Source organism: Hyla sarda, chromosome 8 (assembly GCF_029499605.1).
Source record: "Hyla sarda isolate aHylSar1 chromosome 8, aHylSar1.hap1, whole genome shotgun sequence".
NCBI classification, from domain to species: Eukaryota; Metazoa; Chordata; class Amphibia; order Anura; family Hylidae; genus Hyla; species Hyla sarda.
This window is the reverse complement of record NC_079196.1, coordinates 53,983,453-54,010,165: the sequence shown is the minus strand read 5'-3', so window position 1 is coordinate 54,010,165 and position 26,713 is coordinate 53,983,453. Positions and strand designations below refer to the sequence as shown.

The 26,713-nt window shown below is 44.6% G+C and overlaps 1 protein-coding gene across 2 annotated transcripts in view; it reads right to left on the bottom strand.

The window, feature by feature from the left end:
* The window catches only part of HAT1 (histone acetyltransferase 1), an 84,824-nt gene that overhangs the window by 42,557 nt on the left and 15,554 nt on the right, over positions 1-26,713 (bottom strand). For both annotated transcript variants that reach the window (XM_056536113.1, XM_056536112.1), the window contains exons 2-4: positions 10,305-10,376; positions 9,102-9,177; positions 7,759-7,879 (exon numbers count right to left, since the gene is read on the bottom strand). In XM_056536113.1, the coding sequence (XP_056392088.1) occupies positions 7,759-7,879; positions 9,102-9,177; positions 10,305-10,365 (258 nt within the window). In that variant the 5' untranslated portion in view covers positions 10,366-10,376. The remainder of the gene's footprint in view (positions 1-7,758; positions 7,880-9,101; positions 9,178-10,304; positions 10,377-26,713) is intronic.

The following is a 26,713-nucleotide window of genomic DNA, read 5'->3' as shown; positions in this document are numbered from 1 at the left end:
AGTAGAGGGCTCAGAAGGGAAGGAGTGTCAAATGGTTTTTGGGGGGCATGTCACCTTTAGGAAGCCCCTATGGTGCCAGAACTGCAAAAAACCCCACATGGCATACCATTTTGGAAACTAGACCCCTCGGGGAACGTAACAAGGGGTAATGTGAACCTTAATACCCCACAGGTGATTCACGACTTTTGCATATGTAAAAAAATAAAAAAAATTACCTAAAATGCTTGGTTTCCCAAAAAATTTACATTTTATACAAAGGGTTAAAGCAGAAAATACCCCCCAAAATTTGAAGCCCAATTTCTCCCGATTCAGAAAACACCCCATATGGGGGTGAAAAGTGCTCTGTTGGCGCACTACAGGTCTCAGAAGAGAAGGAGTCACATTTGGCTTTTTGAAAGCAAATTTTGCTCTGGGGGCATGCCGCATTTAGGAAGCCCCTATGGTGCCAGGACCGCAAAAAAAAACACATGGCATACCATTTTGGAAACTAGAGCCCTCGGGGAATGTAACAAGGGGTTAAGTGAACCTTAATACCCCACAGGTGTTTCACGACTATTGCATATGTAAAAAAATAAAAAAATGTTTACCTAAAATGCTTCTTTTCCCAAAAACTTCACATTTTTAAAAAGGGTAAAAGCAGAAAATACCCCCCAAAATTTGAAGCCCAATTTCTCCCGAGTACGGCGATACCCCATATGTGACCCTTAACTGTTGCCTTGAAATACGACAGGGCTCCAAAGTGAGAGCGCCATGCGCATTTGAGGCCTAAATTAGGGATTGCATAGGGGTGGACAAAGGGGTATTCTACGCCAGTGATTCCCAAACAGGGTGCCTCCAGCTGTTGCAAAACTCCCAGCATGCCTGGACAGTCAACGGCTGTCCGACAATACTGGGAGTTGTTGTTTTGCAACAGCTGGAGGCTCCGTTTTGGAAACCATGGCGTACCAGACGTTTTTCATTTTTATTGGGGAGGGGAGGGGGGCTGTGTAGGGGTATGTGTATATGTAGTGTTTTTTACTTTTTATTTTATTTTTTGTGGTAGTGTAGTGTAGTGTTTTTAGGGTACAGTCACACGGACGGGGGTTCACAGTAGTTTCTCGCTGGCAGTTTGAGCTATTGCAGAAAATTTGCTGCAGCTCAAACTTGCAGCCGGATACTTACTGTAATCCTCCGCCCATGTGAGTGTACCCTGTACGTTCACATTGGGGGGGGACATCCAGCTGTTGCAAAACTACAAACTCCCAGCATGTACGGTGCATGGTGTAAGGTGACTGCTGGGAGTTGTAGTTTGCAACTGCTGGAGGCACACCGGTCGTGAAACACTGAGTTAGGTAAAAAAAAAAAAACTCTAAGTTTCACAACCAGTGTGCCTTCAGCTGTTGCAAAACTACAACTCTCAGCAGTCACCGACAGCCAACGGGCATGCTGGGAGTTGTAGTTATGCAACCAGCAGATGCACCACTACAACTCCCAGCATGCACTTTAGCTGTTTGTGCAAGCTGGGAGTTGTAGTTATACAACAGCTGAAGGTACACTTTTCCATAGAAAAAATGTGCCTCCAGCTGTTGCAAAACCATAAGTCCCAGCATGCCCATAAGGGAATGCTGGGAGTTGTGGTGGTCTGCCTCCTGCTGTTGCATAACTACAGCTCCCAGCATGCCCTTTTTGCATGCTGGGAGCTGTTGCTAAGCAACAGCAGGAGGCTGTAACTCACCTCCTGCTGCTGCTCCATCGCAGGCTGTCCCTCGCCGCCGCCGTCGCTCCTGGGGCCCCGATCCCAACATGGACGCCGGGGATTGGGGTCCCCAGCACCCGGGGTCGTCTTCCCGCACCCGCTCACGCCCTCCGGAAGAGGGGCGGAGCGGGTGCGGGAGTGACGCCCGCAGCAGGCGCCCTGATTGGTCGGCCGGTAATCCGGCCGACGAATCAGGGCGATCGTGAGGTGGCACCAGTGCCACCTCACCCCTGCAGACTCTGGCTGTTCGGGGCCGTCCGAGACGGCCCCGAACAGCCAGTAATTCCGGGTCACCGGAGACCCGATTGACCCGGAATCGCCGCAGATCGCTGGACTGAATTGTCCAGCGATCTGCGGCGATCGCCGACATGGGGGGGGCATAATGACCCCCCTGGGCGATATGCCGGGATGCCTGCTGAACGATTTCAGCAGGCATCCGGCTCCGGTCCCCAACCGGCTAGCGGTGGGGGCCGGAATTCCCACGGGCGTATGGATACGCCCTGCGTCCTTAAGGACTCGGGATGCAGGGCGTATCCATACGCCCTGCGTCCTTAAGAGGTTAAAGAGTCTTGTGCACGAGAAAACTGCAAATTAAAAGGGCAATTTTGATGCTATATGAGAAAAACCATGAATGGGAAAAAGTTAGAATGATAAATTATCAATCACAACAGCACCACATGAGATTGTCCCCTTTAGGCCTACATAGGAACAGGTTAAAAAGGCACATCCCTTCTACTTCTCAGTGATTTTGTATAAAGGGCAGGAATAAATATGCTCGGTTTTGATGAACTCATGAAAAAACAACAATTATCGTTAAGATATAATTCTAACTTTTCAAGTCGGCATCATGACTGCACCATGAGACATACTAGATAAATGGTCTTCAACCTGCGGACCTCCAGATGTTGCAAAACTACAACTCCCAGCATGCCCGGACAGCCAACGGCTGTCTGGGCATGCTGGGAGTTGTAGTTTTGCAACATCTGGAGGTCCGCAGATTGGAGACCACTGTACTAGATAAATGGTGTTTAGGGAGGGACCATAGCCTGTAGCACCTTCCAACCGAACGCGAGGTCCATGTAGGAGGCCACATTCAACCAACTTGCCTTTGGCCACATAAGGGCTGTAAAGATTACCTATACCTTCTCTATCCAGATCTTCTGAAGAGACCTTATTAGAGGATAAGGAGGAAAAGCGTAGACTAGACTGATCGACCATTCTTGCTTAAGAGCATCTACTGCCTCTGGGCTGTCTCTGATTTGGAGAGAAAATACTTTCCTGATTTGTCTACTACAGTGGGGGAAAAAAAGTAGTCAGCCACCAATTGTGCAAGTTCTCCCACTTAAAAAGATGAGAGGCTGTAATTTTCATCATAGGTATACCTCAACTATGAGAGACATAATGAGAATAAAAAAAAATCCATAAAATCATTGTCTGATTTTATTTGAAGAATTTGTTTGCAAATTATGGTGGAAAATAAGTATTTGGTCAATAACAAAGTTCATCTCAATACATTGTTATATACCCTTTGTTGGCAAGGACAGAGCTCAAACATTCTCTGTAAGTCTTCACAAGGTTTTCACACACTGTTGCTGGTATTCTGGCCCATTCCTCCATGAAGATCTCCTCTAGAGCAGTGATGTTTTGGGGCTGTCGCTGGGCAACACTGACTTTCAACTCCCTCCACAGATTTTTTTATGGAGTTGAGATCTGGAGACTGGCTAGGCCACTCCAGAATCTTGAAATGCTTCTTAAGAAGCCACTCCTTTGTTTCCCTGGTGGTGTGTTTGGGATCATTGTCATGCTGAAAGACCCAGCCACGTGTCATCTTCAATGCTCTTGCTGATGGAAGGAGGTTTTCATTTAAAATTTCACGATACATGGCCCCATTCCTTCTTTCCTTTACACAGATCAGTCGTCCTGGTCCCTTTGCTGAAAAACAGCCCCAAAGCATGATGTTTCCATCCCCATGCTTCACAGTAGGTATGGTGTTCTTTGGATGCAACTCAGCATTCTTTCTTCTCCAAACACAATGAGTTGAGTTTTTACCAAAAAGTTCTACTTTGGTTTCATCTGACCATATGACATTCTCCCAATACTCTTCTGGATCATCCAAATGTTCTCTAGAAAACTTCAGACGGGCCCGGACATGTACTGGCTTAAGCGGGGGGGGGGGGGGGGGGACGGACACGTCTGGCACTGCATGATTTGAGCGCCCTGGCGGCGTAGTGTGTTACGGATGGTAGCCTTTGTTACTTTGGTCCCAGCTCTCTGCAGCTCATTCACTAGGTCCCTCGTGTGGTTCTGGATTTTTGTTCACTGTTCTTGTGATCATTTTAACACCACAGGGTGAGATCTTGTGTGGAGCCCCAGATCTTGTGTGCTCCCATAGTTGATTTCTTCACACCAAGCTGCTTGGCTATTGCAGAATCAGTCTTCCCAGCCTGGTGCAGATCTACAATTTTGTTTCTGGTGTCCTTCGACAGCTCTTTGGACTGTTTGTGGTTGTGGACAGGTGTTTTTTATACTGATAAGTTCAAACAGGTGCCATTAATACAGGTAACAAGTGGAGGACAGAGGAGACTTTTAAAGAAGAAGTTACAGGTCTGTGAGCCAGAAATATTGCTTGTTTGTAGGTGACCAAATACTTATTTTACCGAGGAAATTACCAATTAATTCATTAGAAATCCTACAATGTGATTTCCTGTATTCTTATTCTTTCCCCCCATTCTGTCTCTCATAGTTGAGGTATACCTGTGATGAAAATTACAGGCCTCTCATCTTTTTAAGTGGGAGAACTTGCACAATTGGTGGCTGATTAAATACTTTTTTTCTCCACAGAATATCCCTGGATAGCCCCAATTTTAGGGCTGAAATACTTAGAGATTCAGCTCCCATTTACCTGGATCTCTTAGATGTCGACCTAGAAAGTCAGCTTCTGAGTTGTCTACTCAGTCGAGATGAACTGTCACGAGTGTGGCCACATTCTCTTCTGCCGAGGAGAATTTTCTCAGACAAAATCTTTAGGATATTGCATCTTTTTCCCCCCTTGATGACTCATGAAGGCCACAGTTATAACATTGTCCGAATATACCTTTACATGGTGATTTTCAAAGCTTTTAAAGGGGTATTCCGGCATCTAACATTTTATCCCCTATCCAAAGGATAGGGGATAAGATGTATGATTGCAGGGGGCCCACCGCTGGGAGCCCCCGCAATCTCGCTGCAGCACCCACATTGTCATTACACCCCCTCCCATAGACATGAATGGAGGGGGTGTGGCATTATGTCTCCAGTCCCGGAGGTTTCCGGAACTGGAGACGCAGCTCCGCAGACAATGCGGGTGCTGCAGCGAGATCGCGGAGGGTCCCAGCGGCGGCCCCCCCACTATCAAACATTTTATCCCCTATCCTTTGGATAGGGGATAAAATGTTAGAACCCGGAATACCCCTTTAATGCTTCGAAGAGCGACTTCAAATCTCAAAAGCCACCATTTTAGAGACCTTTTTACTTGGCATGAAATTGTAATCTGCTTTTCCACAGAAAATTCAGAGCGATTTCACACAATCAGGACCTGTGTCTGAATGGTTCTGTAGTGACTCTGGGACAAAATATGGTCAGCAGAAGGATGAATAGAGGGAAGGTGCAAGTCCCCCAGTGTCTGCAAAGTTCCTGATGGACAGCGCCATCTTAAAGGCCAGACTTCTGGCAGCCGGCCAGTCACAAGGCAGGTACACTCTCGAGCCAGCACCCAGACCAGCTGAAAAAAGGATGCAAACAGGGGTTACACACCTGAGCTGCCCAGGCCGGCCAAAGAAAGGCCCCCACCTCATGGGACCAGAAAGGAGCCTTCCTAAGAAGACTGACCCGATGCTATAATAAAAGGAGAGTAGAAGACGACCCGAGGGTGCCAAACTTCCACCGAATGGAATACACAGAGCTACATGATGCATTCCCAATCCAAGAGCCAGAGATGATAACCTGTCTATACTGCTGCTTCACAGCAAAAGAAAAAACTGTAGGGTTAAAGGGGAGGGGATTTTTTTTTTTTTTTAACCTTTTTGCTTTCTGTTCCTATGTAGGCCTAAAAGGGACAAATTAATGTAGTGTTGTCATAATGACAAATTGAAAATACATCAATTGCGGTGCAGCGCCCTCAGTATGTAAACTGCCATTAAGATACATTATCCCAGACAAAGTATTAGACCTTAAAGCGTACCTGTCATAGTGCAAAAAAAAAACTAAAAAAAAAATGTGATCTGTTACTCAGTACCTAATCCTGATCATCTACATATCTTTATCATTTGTGTGTCTAGGACCTATATATCCCAAACAAATAGCATTTATATGTTGCTCACTTGCTTTTGGTTCTTGCCTTATGGAGAGGGCGTGTCCATCTCTCTCCCTCACTGTGATGACTCATCTGCTTCGAGTCTGGGAGCAGCCTGGCAGTCTGAAAATCACTGCACAGTAGTTTTTATGCATACATTTTCTATCTGTTCTTAGTAGACCTGGATGCTACACAACATAGCTGTCACTTTGTGTGCAATTCAGCTTTCACAGATTCCTGAATGTCTGATCAGTTTCTTTGTCATTCAGGAGCCAGAAAGCTTTGGCAGTTCAAGCATACTCCAAGCATACCCACACTTCCTGTAGTTTTCCACTTGTCTGTAGTTTTGCATGAGCTGGAAGCACACAGCTGGAGAATACATAGCTCTAAAACAGACGTCACGTCACCGTGACGTCACCGTCCGTGCGCGCAGTGACAGCTCAGGACGCCGCCGGAGCCATAAGTAGCGCGGACCCCGGGAACAGGTAATTATAAAGCCGGGAATGGGGGAGGCAGTGGGGCAGCTACGGTGGTTGGACTAAGGACCGGCAGGGGGAGATAAGCGGGCGGCGGCGGTCTCTGGGCAGAGTATAGATAGGGGGGCAGCGGCGGTGGTAGGATTCAAAAGGACCCCAGGACAGGCAGGGGGAGAGAAGCGGGCAGCGGTCTCTGGCACTGCAAAAGCCGCTGCAGTTCATTGATTTAATGTGAATCAGGCCTTCATGGTAGAATATATACTAGGAAACCACTGCTATGGAAAGGCAACAAGCAAAAGAGAATTGTTTGGGCTAAATAACAAAAGGAATGGACATTTGACTAGTGGAAATTGTGCTTTAGTCTGATTAGTCCAAATTTGATATATTTGGTTCCAACCACCGTGTCTTTGTGCGACGCAGAAAAGGTGAACGGATGGAATCTACATGCCTGGTTCCCACCGTGAAGCATGGAGGAGGAGGTGTGATGGTGCTTTGCTGGTGACACTGGTGGGGATTTATTCAAAATTGAAGGCATACTGAACCAGCATGGCTACCACAGCATCTTGCAGCGGCATGCTATTCCATCCGGTTTGCGTTTAGTTGGACCATCATTTATTTTTCAACAGGACAATGACCCCCCAAAGACACCTCCAGGCTGTGTAAGGGCTATTTGACCAAGAAAGAGAACGATAGGGTGCTGCGCCAGATGACCTGGCCTCCACAGTCACCAGACCTGAACCCAATGAAGGCAAAAGGGCCAACAAGTGCTAAGCATCTCTGGGAACTCCTTCAAGACTGTTGGAAAACCATTTCAGGTAACTACCTCTTGAAGCTCATCAAGAGAATGCCAAGAGTGTGCAAAGCAGTAATCAAAGTGAAAGGTGGCTACTTAGAACCTAGAATATGACATATTTTCAGTTGTTTCACACTTTTTTGTTATGTCTATAATTCCACATGTGTTAATTCATAGTTTTGATGCCTTCAGTGTGAATCTACAATTTTCATGGTCATGAAAATAAAGAAAACTCATTGAATGAGAAGGTGTTTCCAAACTTTTGGTCTGTACTGTATATATCAGGAACAGGGGGAGGGCATAACAACATAACGAAAACTGTGCTAAATAAACACACCCAAAGAGACAAAATATTACATGTAGCTTTTATTTTTTTTTTACAGAGTATGATTCCTGTATAAAAGTAAATTAAAATAACACTTACTTGGACCTCTTCAAACTTGTCATCAACTTTAGAGGTGTAATTTACACGGAACATAGTGGATAGGCTCCCAGCGCTGTAGTAAAGCAGAATCTGCAAACCTTTGTATCCAAAAGCCACTTCGCTGACAAGACAGAAAAAAAATAAATGTTACCAGGAATTGCCTTTTAATTTCTGATAAACCACATGCAGTGTGTGACATATTTTATGCACCAGATCGCAAAGGGTAAAAACCACATCATAATGGGCAGTATGCCATCTAAGTCACACAGAATTTTCACACTGCATGTGAGGTAGTTCCGTAAAACCCTATTCAGCTGCAATGTACTTTGTTGTGGATTTCTGGTGTAGAAAATACGGACAATATATTACTTGGTGTAGTCAATATAATTTAGTTTAGAATTTAGTTGTTCCGACTGGAGAACCTTATTGGACACAAGTTAGTGAAACAAGAAATGCCTAAAGCTTTCCCACTAAAATAGGTTGTAGCATATTGTTAGAGTAGAGCACAAGCAAGAAAAGAGAGATGTATAAGAAAAAAATGTACGCGCCCACTGAGACACTTCTGTCGGAAAACCTGCAGCGGCACAGGGCCAGGAGCAACAGGAGTGGTAAGTCAATCCTTTAAGGAAGGAGTATTTTATTAATAATTTTTTTTCAGCACTGCAGTTTTTCATGAAGTTATCTGAGCAAAGGAGTGCATTCAAAAAGGAATAAGAAAGTTAGAGGAAGGACTTGTTGCTAGATCAACTTGGCATTTTTCTAAAAACTGGGAAGGGGGAGGAATAAAAAATAAATAAATAAAAAAAACTGAATGACTTCATCTTTTCACAATTTACTGACAACTAAAATTAAAACACTGTTTGAGGAATCTGCTTTTTTGAAACTCACTTATTCCCTGTAGTAAATTTCTGTGAAAGTTTTCTCCAATATTGCACGTTTTGGTGCATGTCATGTAAAAAAATTATGCATAGGATAGGGATAGATCTGCATGTTTTAAAACAAATAGCACAGGTGCACAGCTTTTTACATGGTGTGCCATAAATTCTATACTGTGCAATAGCCAAAGCAAGATTTTTGTAATGTTAGAATTAGTAAAATGTGCATCAGAAACGTGAAACATGTTTATTTAAGCCCAAGGAATTGTTTTATGCATGAATTCGTGCCCCTTTTTGTGAACAAGCTGGCTTTATTGGGAAAAGGATATTTGACTAACTTTCAATTATATGGGGAAAATGGAATTCACAAATTGAGGGTAAATTGGAAAAAAAATCTTTTACTTCCACCCAATATGTGTGAAACCATAGGAAATGTTATTTACCCAGTTATCTTTCTATAATACTTACTCATCTCCAAATATCTGGTGACTAAACTCTGGGCTGAACGTTGTGCCCTCATCGTCAATGTCCTCAGGAAAGCGCACTAGTATAAAATAGAACATGAAGTAAGTGTTAAAAACAGTATACAGTTTACTCCTAAAGACTAAAGTGCTTAGGTTAACCCTTTAGATGCCGCGTTCAAAGTTGATTGCGGTATCTAAAGCTAAAGTAAAAGAATCCCGGCAGCTCATCTGAGCTGATCGGGACTAATCGCGACAAAATTGCAATGTCTCAATCAGCTTACCGGACGACGGGAGGGTCCTAACCTGCCTCTCCATTGTCCGATCGGTGATCTACTGCTCCATGCCTGCGAAGCCGGCTAGAGCAGAAGATTGCCGGTTACACTGATCAGTGCTTTGCAATGGCGTAACACTGATCAGTGTATGCAATCAGAAGATTGCATGTTTTAGCCCCCGATGTGTTAAAAAAAAATATATATATATATATATATCTATATCTTTTTTTATAAAAGTTAATTATCCCCTTCCCAAAAATGTCCGAACTATAAAAATATTAGGTTAGCTAAACCACACAGTCGATGATGTACAATTAAAAAAAATACCAAAGTCCAAAATTGTGCATTTTTGGTCACTTCATATAACATAAAAATATTAATAAAAAGCGATCAAAAAGTCCTATTAAAACAAAAATGGTACTGATAAAAACTACAGATAACGGCGCAAAAATGAGCCCTCATACCACCCCCTAACACAGGAAAATAAAAAAGTTATAGGGGTCAGAAGATGACAATTTTCAACATACTAATTTTGGTGCATGTACTTTATAATTTTTTTTAAGTATTAAAATAAAACCTATATAACTTGGGTATCCTTGCAACCGTATTGACCTACAGAATAAAGATAAAGGTGTCATTTTTACCAAAAAGTGCACTGCGTAGAAACGGGAGCCCCCAAAAGTTACAAAATGGTGTTTCTTTTTTCATCCCACTAAAAATTTTTTTTTTGTTTTGCCGCAGGTTATAAGAGATGCCATTACAAAGTACAATTGGTGATGCAAAAAACAAGCCCTTATATTGGTCTGTAGGTGCAAAATTGAAAGAGTTATGATTTTTAGAAGGGAAGGAGGAAAAAACGAAAATTTGCTGAGTCCTTAAGGTGAATTTAGGCCGAGTCCCTAAGGGGTTAATAAAAATTTTTCTTTATTACTTACCCAATTTCAACTTCACAACTTCATTTGTGTTACATTTGTACTCGGCCAACTTCTTTTCCATACTACTAAGACCTATGACAGAAAGACATAACAGTAAGTTGTGATGCACAAGAACATTAAGAAGAGTAAAGACATTCACACCTGACAGATTTGTTGCATAAATTTCAAACATGTCAATAGTGATTGTAAAAATCCATGCATATCCTGCAGAAACAAACAAAATTCAGATAAAAGGAACAACATTTTTCATAGAAGTTTCTGCAACAGATCCTTTATCTGGAGAGGTGGGACCCACATGGATCATATTACTATGTGTAGCACATAAGCAGTGCCACATAAGGGGGAGGATAAACATCACGCAACAAACATATCTTTATTGCTTTTACCTTTTAGTCACAAAACTAAGTTCTCAATCAGCATAAGAAGTGTGTCTAGTCCTTAATGAGTGAGGCAAATATATTAATACGCATGCGCCATTTTATTGAATTTGTCACAATTCCCAAAAAAAATTGTTTCAACATACGCTCTGCATACCCGATCCTTAAGGACACGGCGTACCTGTACGCCCGTGGGAATTCCGGTCCCTGCCGCTCGCCAGGCGGGGACCAGACCAGGATGTCTGCTGAAATCATTATGCAGGCATCCCGTGACAACGCCTGGGTACACTATGTACATTTGTGGCCTAAATTTACACAGGGGTGGCTGATTTTAAAGCGGTTCTGACATAAACGCAAAAAAATACCCACATGTGACCCCATTTTGGAAACTACACCGATCAAGGAACGTAACAAGGGGTATAGAGAACCTTAACACCCCACAGATGTTTGACGAATTTTTGTTAAAGTTGGATGGGAAAATGAAATAAATAAATTTCACAAAAATGCTTGTGTTACCCTAAATCTTTCATTTTTACAAGGGAAAATAGGAAAAACATACCCCATATGTGGATGTAAAGTGCTCTGCGGGCGCACTTCAATGCTCAGAAGAGGAGTGCCATTGGGCTTTTGGAGAGAAAATTTGTCCGGAATTGAAGGCCACGTGTGTTTACAAAGCCCCCATGGTGCCAGAACAGGAGAAAAGTAATAGGAGAAAATGCCCCCCGAAATACCCCATATGTGGGTGTAAAGTGCTCTGTGGGCGAACTACAATGCTCAGAAGAGAAGGAGCACCATTGAGAGAGAATGGTGCCAGAACAGTGGACCCCCCCCCCCCCACACACACACACGACCCCATTTTGGAAACTACACCCCTCACATAATGTAATAAGGGGTACAGAGAGCATTGACACTGACAAATGTTATTTTTCATTTGCACAGTGTACTGTCCCAAAGATCTGTCAAACAGTGGGGTGTAAAATGGGGTCACATGTAGGGGTCACGTGTCCACTGTTCTGGCACCATGGGGGCTTTGTAAACTCACATGGCCCCCGACTTCCATTCCAAACAAATTCTTACTCTTGGTCTAGGTGAATACTTTAGGGCAGGGGTCTCAAACTCCCGGCCCGCGGAACGTAAGTTTGTGGCCCACACTTGGTATATGTAATTTGTATTGCCCAACGCCCAAGACATGCAGTTCCGGGTGCTGGGCAGGTAACTTCTTCATGCATTTAGCGCTGCTTCGGGCAAGCAGCGCTAAATGCAGGAAGGCTTCACTTACCCCGCCCTCCTCCACGTCTCCGGGGACCGGCCCGAGTCTGATGACGGACGTCGCGCATGTGATGTCCCTCCGCAGACCCACACAGGAGGACTTCAGGCCGCTGCCGGAAAGGAGAAGCATAGCGCAGGACAGTTAACTGTGTGTGCATGAGAGTCGGGGGGGTGGGGTGGTCAGGGGGTTTTAGGGAAACAACAATGCTACCTAATGTGGGGAACCTGCTTCTACCTAATGTGGGGAACCTGCTTCTACCTAATGTGGGGAACCTGCTACTACCAGAAGGGGTGTGAAACAATTGTCACTGCACCTGTGGATGCTGTACTGCTCCAACCCTGCACTGAAAATAAAGAAAACTGCTGCACCGTGAAAGCCTCCTCATTCTCTATTTCTTATTTACTAATGTGGGGAGCCTGCTGCCTACCTAAAGTGGGGAGCCTGCTGCCTACCTAAAGTGGGGAGCCTGCTGCCTACCTAAAGTGGGGAGCCTGCTGCCTACCTAAAGTGGGGAGCCTGCTGCCTACCTAAAGTGGGGAGCCTGCTGCCTACCTAAAGTGGGGAGCCTGCTGCCTACCTAAAGTGGGGAGCCTGCTGCCTACCTAAAGTGGGGAGCCTGCTGCCTACCTAAAGTGGGGAGCCTGCTGCCTACCTAAAGTGGGGAGCCTGCTGCCTACCTAAAGTGGGGAGCCTGCTGCCTACCTAAAGTGGGGAGCCTGCTGCCTACCTAAAGTGGGGAGCCTGCTGCCTACCTAAAGTGGGGAGCCTGCTGCCTACCTAAAGTGGGGAGCCTGCTGCCTACCTAAAGTGGGGAGCCTGCTGCCTACCTAAAGTGGGGAGCCTGCTGCCTACCTAAAGTGGGGAGCCTGCTGCCTACCTAAAGTGGGGAGCCTGCTGCCTACCTAAAGTGGGGAGCCTGCTGCCTGCCCAGCTGCTACCTCCAGTGGCCCCTGGATAATTTGAGTTTGAGAACCCTGCTTTAGGGGATGTAGTTTCCAAAATGGGGTCACTTGTGGGGGTTCTGTATGGTTCTGGCAGCTAAAACCCTTTGCAGGCATGAAGTGCGGCCTATAATCCATTCAGCCTAAAATGATGCCCTGAAAGCCAAATGGCACTCCTCCCCTTCTGGGTCCTACCACGCGGCCAATGAACAAAATAAGGCCTAAGTGAGGGTATTTCCAAACATGGACCAAGCAGCTCAATAAAATATAGGGTGCATTTATTTCAATATCAGAAGCGATGTACAAAAAAAATGTCTTACAAATGATGCATTTGTGAAAATTTTTAACACTGACTTTGTAATAATTCAAGCCAAAAAACTATGGTGATAAAATACTCACTGTACCCCCTAGCGATTACCTTAAGGGGTCTAGTTTTACAAAGTGGTCAAGTTTAATTGTTAGGCTTCTAATTCATTTAAAATGTTAATAAAAAAAAAGCTTTCAAAATAAAGTAGACATCTGAAAGTATAAGTTTCATAAAATATTTGGTCAGAAAGTATAAATATATGCAACCAATTAGTGTTAACCCCTTAAGGACTGAGCCCTTTTTTGCAAATCTGACCACTGTTACTTTAAGCATTAATAACTCTGGGATGCTTTTACCTTTAATTCTGATTCCAACATTGTTTTTTCGTGACATATTCTACTTTAACATAGTGGTAAATTTTTGTTGTTATTTGCATCCTTTCTTGGTGAAAAATCCCAAAATTTCATGAACATTTAGCATTTTTCTAAGTTTGAAGCTCTCTGCATGCAAGGAAAATGGATATTCCAAATAAATTATATATTGATTCAAAAAACACAATATGTCTACTTTATGTTGGCATCATAAAGTTGACATGTTTTTACTTTTTGAAGACATTAGAGGGTTTCAAAGTATAGCAGCAATTTTCAAAATTTTCACGAAAAATTAAAAATCTGAATTTTTCAGGGACCAGTTAAGTTTGAAGTGGATTTGAGGCACCTTTCTATGAGAAATACCTCATAAATGACCCCATTATAGAAACTAAACCCCTCAAAAGTATTCAAAATGATATTCAGAAAGTTTGTATACCCTTTAGGTGTTTCACAAGAATAGCAGCAAAGTGGGGGAGAAAAATCAAAATCTGCATTTTTTTTATACTAACATTGTTCTTGTAGCCCCATTTTTTTTTTCATTTTTAAAAGTGTTATAAGGAGAAAAAGCCCCCAAAATTTGTAGCCCAATTTCTCTTGATTATGGAAATACCTCAAATGTTGACATAAAGTGCTCTGCGGGCTCACAACATGGCTCAAAAGGGAAAGCGCAACTGTGGGATTTTTTAAAACGAATTTTCCTGTCATGGTTGGGGGCCATTTAGGAAGCCCCCATTGTGCCAGAACAGCAAAAGATCCACCACATGGCATACTATTTTGAAACTACACCCCTCAAGGAACGTAACAAGGGGTCCAGTGAGCCTTAACACCCCACAGGTGTTTGACGACTTTGCGTTAAGTTGGACGTGAAAATGGAAAATTCGATTTTTAACACAAAAATGATGGTGTTACCCCAAATTTTTCATTTTCACATGGTATAATAGAAGAAAATGGACCCCAAAATTTGAAGCCCAATTTCTCCTGATCAAAAAACACCCAATATGTGGGCATTAAGTGCTCTGCTGACGCACTACAGGTCTCCATTGGACATTTGGAAAGAGAATTTTGCTGAAATTGAAGTTGGGAGCCATGTGCATTTACAAACCTCCCATGGAACCAGAACAGCAGAAACCCCCCCACATGTGACACCATTTTGGAAACTAGACCCGTCCAGGAAGATAACAAGGGTTACAGTGAGTACTTACACCTCACAGGTCTTTTGAACAGTGGGCCGTAAAAGTGAAAAATGTGATTTTTAAACACTAAAATCATGGTGTTAATCCAAATTTCTCATTTTCATTTGGGGTAATGGGGCAAAAGGCCCCCAAAATTTGTAGTGCAATTTTTGCCTAAGAAAGAAAATACCCCATATGTGGATGTAAAGTCAGAATAGAAGGAGCGCCATTGGGCTTTTGGACTGAAAAGTTTGTTGGAATTGAAGTTGGGGGCCACGTGCGTTTACATAGCCTCCATTGTGCAAGAACAGCAATAACCCCCACACATGTGACACCATATTAGAAACTACACCCCTCAAGGAACGTAACAAGGGTTATAGTGAGTACTTACACCTCACATGTGTTTTGAACATTTGAACAGTGGGCCGTAAAAGTGAAAATTGATTTTTAACATTGAAATGCTGTTATTAACCAACACATTTTTGGTTTCACAAGTAGTAAGAGAATAAAAAGCTCCACAAAATTTGTAGCCCAATTTCTCCAGAATAAGGAAATACCCCATATAAGGCGGTAAAGCACTATGTGGGTGCAAAACAGGGCTTAGGAGGGAGACTGCACCGATGATATTTGAGACTTAAAGTGGTGCTTCGCAGTGCAATAGTAGAGGGTCTGACATAAAATCTAAAAAAGAAAAAGGAAATTAAAAAAACCCGCCAAGTGACCACAATTTTGAAACTACACCCCTCAAGGAAGGTAACAAGGGGTACAGTGAGTACTTACAACTCACATGTTTTTTTAAAAGTGGGCCATAAATTGAAAAATTTGATTTTTTTTTACACTAAAATGCTGGGGTTACCCAATTTTTAACATTTTCACAAGGGGTAATGGGAGAAATTGGGTTCCATAATTTGGAGGGTTTTTTCCCCTGACTATGGAAATACATCCACATATGGGGGTAACGTGCTGGGCGGGCGCACAACAAGGCTCAGAAGTCATACAGGTCTGTTTGCATTTGTGGCCTATGGCATATCAGTAGCTGACGGTTACATACAATCAGAAGAAGATACAAGAATGACACACGCACATGTGACACCATTACAGAAAGTACCCACCCTGAGGAATGGGTATAGGGGTAAAGAGGACATTTTTAACGCACAGGTGTTTCCTAAATTTATTTTCCAGGAATGTATGAAGGGTAGCTTTTGAAAATTGCAATTTTCAACCTATGCTCTGCTTCATTTTTCTGGTAACAACTAACATGTGACTCTGAATTGTCGCCTGGAAATACGACAGAGCTCAGCGAGAACTCTTCGCATTTGAGGCGGATGTTTGTTACGGACCTAACAGTTACATACATTCAGAGGAAAATACAAGAAAGGAACACCCAAATGTGAGCCTATTACAAACAGTACACCCTTGGGAAGGTGTATAGGGGTGAAGTGGAGATTTTGAACAGACGGGTGTTTCCTAAATTTATTTTCCAGGTTTGGTTTTAAATTTGGAAGACAATGTACTCTGGACTGGAACATTGGAGTTGAATTTTGGGGAATGAAAATCAGGTGAAAGAATTTTAAATGTCGAACTCCAAGGAAGTGTGATAGTCCCTGAAGCAGTTTTTAATATAGAGGCCCGGATGATCGGGGCAAGTGTCGCACTGAGTGGTTGTGTCCTTACGAATTCCCCTCTTGCGACACATTCTGCATTTTTTTCTTGGATCGTCCCTTCCTTCCAGTGTGGGGGACCTCACCTGGAAAGTGTTGGCCCGGGGACGATGCGGGGGCCCACAGTTCCAGAGGTACTCTGACCCGCTCTTTGGCGGTCACCATAGATGAGGGCCTTTAGAACTTCCTCTTGAAACTGCAGGAATGTCCCTGTGTTGCCAGCGTACTGGGACAGTACAAAAGAGTTATACATAGTAACCAACCTGTACCATGTAGACAGCAACTTTTTTGTACCATACCTTTGTTTTCCGCAGGGACAGGTGAGCTGCCGTTCCCATGAAATGTGGTGAGCATAAGGACATCCCTCTTGTCATTATACCTGACCAGCAACAGGTTTTCATGGGTAAGGGCACGGGACTCACCAGGGGGATAGGAATTTGGAGGGGATAGGAAGGGAGGCCTCTTTGATTTTTCCGGACTGTCCCATAAGCGATCGTGGATCTGGAAGCTAGGGATGTAAAGAGAGGGACACTAGTATAAAAGTTATCTATGTAAAGGTGGTAACCTTTATCTAGCAATGAGTGCAAAAGAACGCAAACATTTTTCTGCTAACACCCAGAGTGGGGGGACATTCTGGGGGTTCAAAACGGGAATCTTGTCCTTCATACACCATAAAGTTGCAAGTTACCCTGAGGTAATCTTGCAAAGTTTATACATCTTCACGCCATACCGCACTCGCTTGGTCGGGATTTATTGCCGGAAGCTGAGTTTCCCCTTAAAGCTGATGAGAGACTCATCAATAGCGACCTCCCTTCCAGGGACATAGGCCTCCCAAAATTTGGCCCCGAAGTGATTGATGACCGGCCTGATTTTATACAGGCGGTCATACGCGAGATCAGTTTGGGGAGGACATACCGCATTATCAGCAAACATTTCCGAATGGCCTTGAACCGGGAACGTGCCATGGTCATATTGTAGAGGGGTGTCTGGTAAAGGACGTCCCCACTCGAATATTGCCTGACACTGGGTTTTCTGACCAGGCCCATAAGCAGTACGAGGCCCCAAAATGTCCTCATTTCGTCTGCATTGACTGGGAACCAGCCAATGGGCCTAGCCAAAAGTGAGCCCGGGTTTGCGGCGACGAACTGTTGGGCATAAAGATTCGTCTGCTCAACCATCAGATTGACAAAGTCGTCAGTGAAAGAAAAAAAAAAAAATTAACTAGTCCATTTCAGTGAACCCGACGATGTCAATCTTGATTCCTGATTTGCCAAAAAACTCAGGAATCACGGGCTCATGGTCCGCTGGCTCAGTCCAGACAAGTTCTCCAGTACGGGGGCACCAATAAACTTGGCAGGGGGGCTTGACTAGTATGAGCGCCAGGGGGACTCATACTAGCATGGGGCACAGGGTCAGGAGCAGAGGAGGTTTGCAGTCCCGCATGGCGGCGTCTCCTCCGCCTTGGTGGCTCATCATCAGAACTAGATGATGAAGGGGATATAAGGAAGGTAGGGTCTTCCTCGTCCCCTGAGGTGCTTTCAGTGTCGGAGACAAGTAGGGCATATTCCTCCTCTGCTGAAAACGCACTGCGGGCTATTTCCCTACTCTAATGGGGGGTGAAGTGTATATATGTGGGGGGGAAAAACTTTATTTGTGTATGTGCTGTGTGTGGTGTGATACTACCTCCCTAACCCACCCTAACCTAACTTAACCAGCCATAACAGAAAAAATATTAACTAAAAAGGGGAAAAAAAAAACATAAAAAAATGGACTTCTAGCGCAAAAAAACCCCTGCGCCAAATAAAAGTGTGTACCTTATCAGTGGTGTGCGCACTGATTATCGCTTGGTGGCGGCAGGGAGCACAGAAGTCAGTGGGGGGTCCGGACACTCAGCCCAGAACAGTGGCTGGTGGCACGTACACAGAAACTCACACAAAATACCTGAAAAATAAAAAGCTTAACACCGAAAAAATGCACCCGCCTGAACAAAAAAAAAAAAAATGCTGATTAGTGATAAATCACTGACAGTGGTGGGGCAGACCGCATACAGAGGTGGGGCAGAACGCATACAGAGGTATGGTCCGTCCACACAGCACAGGTCCGTGCAAAAAATAAAAAGTCGCTATAACCCGAAAAAAGTACCTGCACCACAAAAAGAAAAACGCTGATCAGTAAAACGGGACTGATCAGCGGCAGGTGGACTTTAGCTAACGGTGGTGGACCGCTCTTTTATAGCTAAGGGGGTCCCGTCCACACGTCTATCAAAAAATTAAAAAAAAGGTCTGCGCCAAAAAATAAATAAAACGCTGGCGGCAGACCGCAGCGACCAAGTAGGGCCAGGGTCACGCAACTAAAGGTGCTACAGACCCGCGGACACCTACGGATGGTACTCTAAAGCTTTCCCTGACTGCTTTCTGTGCCAAGGGGCCACAGAAAGGGACACTTTTTTTTTGTAACTTTTTTTCACTATGAGGGTGAAGATGGCAACACGGGGCTCCATCCTGCACACCAGGTCTCACAATAATGGTGGGCAGAACGGAGCAACATGCTCCTACACCCACCTCCCCCTCCCCATACTGCTGTGATTAGTGCGGTCACTTAGGCTGCCCAATCACAGCTGTACTGGGGGGTGGCAACACTGCCACCTCCCAGTACTGTATAGATGATGATTGGTGGTGTATATTACACCACCGATCATCATCCTTATCCAGGTCATGGGTTCACATGTGACCCACGTGACCCGGAAGCGCCGCAGACCGCCGGTGAGTATTTAACGGCAAACTAAGGGACTCGGGACCCCCTCCGGCGGTGAGCCGGGATGCCTGCTGAATGATTTCAGCAGGCATCCCGGTCCGGTCCCCGCTGGGTGAGCATCGTGAACCGGAATCGCCGTAATGGGGAGGGGGGGGTTTAGGACCCCCCTCAGCGATGTGACGGGATGCCTGCTGAATGATACGCCCTACGTCCTGAAGAGGTTAAAATAGCAAAAAATCTTTTTTTTTTTATTTCATGATTTTTTGCATTGTTAAAAAAAAAAAAAAAAAAAAACAAAACTACAAATGATATCGGCTTACTTTCACTATGAACATGAAGGACAACTTGTGCCAAAAAAACAATGTCAGAGTTATCGTGATTGGCAAAATGTTGCCGGAGTTATTCTCTAATAAAGTCAGACATCCCCGATTTGAAAAAAAAAACAGGCTGTGTCTTTCAGGGCCGTACAGGACTTGGATTGGTCCTTAAGGGGTTAAAGGACATCTGCAGCGTGATTAACAGGATAGGGGATAAGTGTTTGATCGTGGGGGGTCCGACCGCTGGGACCCCCTGTGATCTCCTGTACGGGGCCGCGGCTGTGCCGTGCAGGGGACGTGCCTGCCGCAGCATGACGTTGCGGCCGGCACGCCTCCTCCATACATCTCTATGGGAGCTGTTCATGCCTCCCCCAATAGAACTGTATTGGGACGGGGAGGAGATGGGGCGTCACCGTCGACCTCTAGGTCGACGCTACGCGCCTTAGCGCTCACTATGAGCGCTAATGGCGGCGCCCCGTTAGGGAGATCGCGGGGGGTCCCAGCGGTCGGACCCCCCGCGATCAAGCACTTATCACCTATCTCGTAGATAGGGGATAAGTGTATATTGCGCTGCAGTTGTCCTTTAAGAGACATGTTCATTTTAATATTTTTGTTTATTATTGGTGTGTACAGGTCCCCCTTTCTGAAAAAATTTGATGTGTCAACATTTTAAAAGGGGTACTCTGCTGCTTAGAGTTTGGAACTAACTGTTCCGAACACTGGAGACGGGAGCTTGTGACATCATAGCCCCACCCCCTCATGACATCACACCCACCCCCTCAATGCAAGTCTATGGGACATAGACTTGCATTGAGGGGGCAGGGCGTGATATCATGACTGGGCGGGGCTATGACGTCACAAGCTCCCGGCGCCGGCTCCAGCGGTCGGAACAGTTTGTTCCAAATGCTGAGCAGCGGAGTACCCCTTTAAGCCACTCGACACATTTTATTTAGAGCGGCTTACCAGGAGAGGTGTGGCTCTTTGCAGCCCAGTAGGTTTACCCTAATATGCAGACATTGTAAATGATGCCAAAATTCCTCCAGCTCCTAGTTTGCACGTATTACTTAGTGTGGCACACATGGGCCGTAATAAATTTGGTGCATCTTTCTTCAGTACTTATAAGCCCTTGGCTCGCTCCAGCATGCGCCCCCCCCCAATCAATCCCCCCTCCCACCAACAGAAGCAACAAACCGCACAGGATATTACTGCGGCCAGTGATTGGATAAGTAGGCTTTCACTTGCTTTTGTCCAGGAAAGCAGGGGCTGGAGTGCACCAAGAATGCGTAAGTAGCCGGAACCCTGTAAAGAAGTTTGCAGAGGGGGGAGAGTTATCGGAGGGGGTAAGTGTCTAAAAAGTTCAGTTCCCTGGACTACCCCTTTTAATATTTCCAGACATGTCAAAATGTATTCATAGGACAGTGATGACTACTACTCCTGTGGCTAGGAAATCTGTCTGTGGAGGAGGGTGGAGCGTATTGTCAGCCTAGAGTACACAAAGGAAACCAGCACTAAATTAGGTCCTGTTTTGGAGCGGAGTGGAAATTTTTAGTCCAGGTGATGTGGTAGACAGCTGTCATATAACTTTGCTGCCATGTAGGCCTGTAGAGTGGCCTGTACACGACAATCCTGAGAGCAGAGGGCTGTGTCTAATATACTTGGAGTGACAGTAAAGTGGGGGTCCTGAAAGTGAAAATAGCAATACTACCCTCTTAGCTGGTACTAAAAAGAGATCTTGGGTCAAACCTTAGGCATAGTGGTGCTGTTAGAAGGCTATAACCCTGCCATTCCACATGAGGAATAGTACAATTAATCTGGTTGATATACACTGATCTTTAATTATCCTTTAACCCCTTAAGGACCAAGCCTATTTTAACCTTAAGGACCAGGCCAATTTTATTTTTGCGTTTTAGTTTTTTCCTCCTCGCCTTCTTAAATCCATAACTCCTTTATATTTCGATCTACAGACCCATGTAAGGGCTTGTTTTTCTGTGACTAATTGTACTTTGTATTGAAACATCAAATTTTTCCATAAAATGTATGGCGAACCCAAAAAATTATTTTTTTAGGAAGGAAATTTAAATGAAAACCACAATTTTGCACAATTTGGAGGGTTTCATTTTCACACTGTACAATTTACGGTAAAAATGACATGTGTTCTTTATTCTGTGGGTCAATACGATTAAAATACCCATGGCTAGATACTTTTATATTTTTGTACCGCTTAAAAAAAATTCAAAAACTTTTTGTACAAAATCAGTAATCTAAAATTGCCCTATTTTGACCACCTATAACTTTTTCATTTTTCCGTATATAGGGCGGTATGAGGGTTCATTTTTTGCGCCGTCACCTGTACTTTTTATCGATACCACATTTGCATATATAAAACTTTTAGATCATTTATTTAAAAAATTTGGAATAAAATGACTATAAAGCATAATTTTTGGCCTTTTTTTACGTTTACGCCATTCACTGTATGTTTATAAAAAAAAATGTTTACGCTTTTTGGGGGTAAAATGGGAAAAACTGACAATTTTTATTGGGGGAGGGGATTTTTCATTTTATTTTTAAATGTTTCTACTTAAAAAAAAAAAAACACTATGTACCCATAGGGGACTATCTATAGCAATCATTTGATTGCTAATACTGTGCAGTGCTATGTATAGGACTGATCAGTATTATCGGCTATCTTCTGCTCTGGTCTGTTCGATCTCAGACCAGAGCAGGAGTTGCTGGAGGGACGGACGGAGGCAGGTGAGGGGACCTCTGTCCGACATTACAGATGATCAGATCCCCGCGGCAGCACTGCAGGCGATCAGATCATCTATTTTAACATGCGCACTGCCGCAGATGCCGTGATCTGTACTGAACGGCATCTGATGGGTTAATGGCAGACATCCGCGGGATCGCGGATGTGGGCCATTACCGGCGGGTCCTCGGCTGCTGCTAGCAGCCGGAACCTGCAGTGTATATCGCGAGCACCGCTCCAATGCTCGCGGTCATACACAGGACGTAAATGTACGTCCTGGTGCACTAAGTACCGGCGCACCAGGACGTACATTTACGTCCATGGTCGTTAAGAGGTTAAAGGGGTTTTACAATTTAGGATAAATAGGTCAGGTTCACGCTTGGGAATTTCCTGCCGGACATAACCTGGCCAGAGATTTTGAGTGTGGGTAGCGCCGACTGAATCAGACATTGCTATCCCCATTGACGGCAAAGTCTGCGGAGTGGATTCTGCCCACAGACTGAACAAGCTCATTCTTTTGGCAACGGAAGTTGAGCAGTGGAATGTCCACCGATGAAATTCTTTAGTGTGCGGATCGGACTACACTTCCCAGAGACGCTGTGGGCCGGACGTTTCTCCACGCATTGGAGTTGGTTGCTATGGAATATTGAAAGACAAGATACACACCGGTATTCGGTATGTACCGGTATACCGCCCATCTCTATGTCATTTATTTATTTATTTTTGGGCCTTTAACAGCCGTTATTGGGACGGGTCACAATGGGCACCACCAGATCCCACTGATTATAACGGGGTCCGTTGTTTTAGAGAAGTGTAGTGGGAAAAAAACGGTGCATGCACTAATTTTTCCCCCACTATACTCGCATTGTTTTACAATGGCCGGTGTACTGCCGGGACATAACGGCAATAAAAAAGTAGCCTAAGCAATAAACTGATCAGTGGGGGTCTAACTGCTGGCACCTCAGCAATTACTTCAAAAAAGAAGTGGTGTCCCGCGCTGTCCTGTTTGAATGGAGCAGTGGTCAGACATATGTTCTGGCACTCTGTGGGCCAGATGAAGATAGCCGAGTACAGTGCTTTACTATCTTTGCTAGGCCCGTATGTATGGATTGGCTGTGTACATGTCACCAGTGATCCAGCAGGTAGGTAAAGAGTTTCTTTAGTGGGAAAACTCCTCTTGTAAGAGTTGGGTGATCTAAGGTACTAAAAAGAAACAAACAATGCAATGCTAGAAATATGCCAATATACAAGCGCTACCTTGGGCAGGGAAGATAAATTATAGCTAGTAAAAAGTAGGGATCGACCGATATCGTTTTTTTTAGGGCCGATACCGATAATCGGTGGAGGTTAGGGCCGATAGCTTATACCGATATTCCGGTATAAGTTATCGGCTATTTATCCCCCCGCGACACCGCTGCAGATCATTGATTTAAAGCGGGCGCTTTAAATCAATGCACTGCAGTTGCTTTTGCAGTGCCATAGGCCGCCGCGGCCACCCGCTTCTCTCCCCCTGCCTGTCCGGGGGTCCTGAGACCTATCACCGCCACCGCTCCCCCCACCCGACCTGCCGCACCGCCCCATTGCCTCCCCAAACCCCGGTTTTATAATTACCTGTTCCCGGGGTCCACTCTACATCTGGCTCCGGTGGCGTCCTTCTGAACTGTCACTGTGCGCACTGACAGTGACGTCACGTCACTGCGCACAGCGTAACGCAGAACGCAGCAGGAGCAAGAAGTAGCGTGGGCCCCGGGAACAAGTAATTATAAAACCGGGGATGGGGGGAGGCAATGGGGCCAGGGCGGTGCGGTGGTGGGTGCGACGCGGTGCAGGGCATTATCGGCAAGGTAATTGCCGATACCGATAATGCCCAAAATCTTGATTATTGGCCGATAATATCGGCCATACCGATAATCGGTCGATCCCTAGTAAAAAGTTTAAAAAAAATAATAATAATTAAAAAAAAAGTTAATAAATGTGGTTTAGCCCCTTCCCTAATAAAAGTTTGAATAAAAGTTGCAAACAAAAACAAACATTAACATATGTGGTAGAGCTGGGTAAAAAAAAAAAATCAGCGCATGCGCTCTGCAGACAGAGCGATGTGCTCAGGGGGAAAGTGAATGTACGAACAAGGGGTGCGGGCTAAGGCCCCTTCCTGGGGGACCCGCCTTCAGAGAGCAGGTGAAGGCCAAAATTACGGAACTTTAGCGGTCGACAACTCTGTGGCAAGAAAACCTAAAAAAGTAAGTGACCCATGTATGGACTCCTGTTCACCCACATTATAACCCAGTTTATTAAGTTTAGTGTGGGTAAACTTGGCGACAGTTTTTGTTTAACACGGTGGAATATTCCCCACGGACATGACGCTGCAGCAGAGGCCCATTGATTTCAATAGGATTATGCCTTTGACACACACACACACACACACACACAGTGTTGCCCAATCACTGTAAGAAGGGGTTGTTTACTAGTTTTTATCTTCAAGAGCACTTTGGGCCAGATTAGACTAAACTGAATTCTCCACAATAAATAAGGATGGAAAAATGAAGGTCCATCGAGTCCTTCCTATAATTCTAATGTGATGATACAGAGAAAGTGCCCCCCCCCCCCAAAAAAAAAAAATAAAAAAAATAAAAAAGTCCCGTTCAAAGAAATCCAGCACCCATAACGATTATTCACATTAAATAAATGGGTACTCCGCTGCTCCCTGCTGGGTGCGGTGGCCATGACATCACGCTATGCCCCCTCCCATAGACATGAATGGAGGAGGTGTGACGTGACATCACGGCCGTCGTACCCAGCATTTAAAAACTAAAATTATGAACGCAGCATGCAGCAGTGGAGTATCCCTTTAAGTTTTCCCCTTACACTGGGGATAAACATCAGCATCTTGTCAAGTCAGCACATACAGCAGCCGCCCAATTCATTCTAACGGCCCAACTGTCATGAACTTGAGACTACAAGACCAACTGGTGCCAAAAAGAAACAGATCTGTAAATTAGTTTTATTTAAAAATCTTAACCCTTCCAGTACTTAGCTGCTATATGATCCACAGGAAGTTGTGTAGTTCTTTTCTGTCTGACCACAGTGCTTTCTGCTCACACCTCTGTCCGTGTCAGGAACTGTCCAGAGCAGGAAGAAATCCCTATAGCAAACCTGTCCTGCTTAGGACATTTCCCAACATAAACAGAGATGTCAGCAGAGAGCACTGTGGTCAGACTGGAAAGAACTACACAAATTACTGTGGAGCATACAGCAGCTGATAAGTACTGGAAGGATTAAGATATTTAGATAGAAATAATTTCCAAACTGTTTAACTTTCTGGCACCAGTCGAGCTAAAAACCTCTTCATACCTCCCTTGAGTCCTGCAAAGTAAACTAAGGGAGCATTCACACCACGTTTTTGCAATACAGTTCCCGTATACGTTTTCCATGTGAAAACCGTATTGAAAACCGTATGCATTGACTCAATTGAAAACTGTATGCCAAACCATGCATCCGTTTAGCATCTTGAGCTGTTTTATCCGTTTTTTTCCCCCTGTACCCATTTTTAAGAATGGGAGTCAATGGGAACCGTACATGCGTATGGTTCCATCCGGTTTGCGGATACGGTTTTTGACTTTGCAGTGTTTTTTTTCTTGGAATTTCAATCAAACAAGTGAAGCTTTATTCATAATGGAGTGAAAAGTTAAAAACAAACGTTTTTTACTTAAAAAGCAGATGCAACCGGACACAATTTTTCAAACCGTATACGGGTTAAAATTTGTAAACACGTTTTGAAACAGTTTAGTTCGGTTTTGAGGAATCCGTTTTTTCATCAAAAACCTGATACAGGAACTGTATTACAGCCAAAGGCCAATTTTACACCCATTTTTGCTTCCTGGTCCTGACAACCTGAAATGACAGCTGCCACCAGAGACTGGTCAGGCAGGGACAAGTGTCTGTAGCATGGAAACCAATATGTAGGCCCAGATTTATCAAAGTGTGTAAAGAACCAATCACAGCTCAGCTTTCAGTTTACCAGAGCTCCTAAGCTGAGCTGTGATTGGTTGTTGTGGAAAAATCTCTGTCCGGCCTGTATATACGGGTGGTATGAAGTCACCAACTCACTACATTTGGGCTGTGAATGTAAATAGCCTTTGGCTGTGTGGGCATGCTGGCAGTTATGGTTCCGCACCAAATTCTGAATCAATTTAAAAAAAATCCTTTCACATTAATGAGAAACGAGCTTGTTCATCTCCCCCTCACACTGCCTGCACCATGTGTTACACAGTCCCCTGCTCCGCTATAGACCACCATTATCGCCCCCCTTTTAACAGCTGTCTGGCCCACGCATCATGTGAACAGCGCTCTAGCCGAGTCGACGTTTACATCTGCATCACTCAGTGTTACACGCAGCCCCGGGCAACAAGTCAGCATATTTGGCGGGAGATGGGGGAGGTGAGGGAGCCATAAGTGACGGGTGACAGGAGAAGCCGCCGCCACAGACTCCCCGG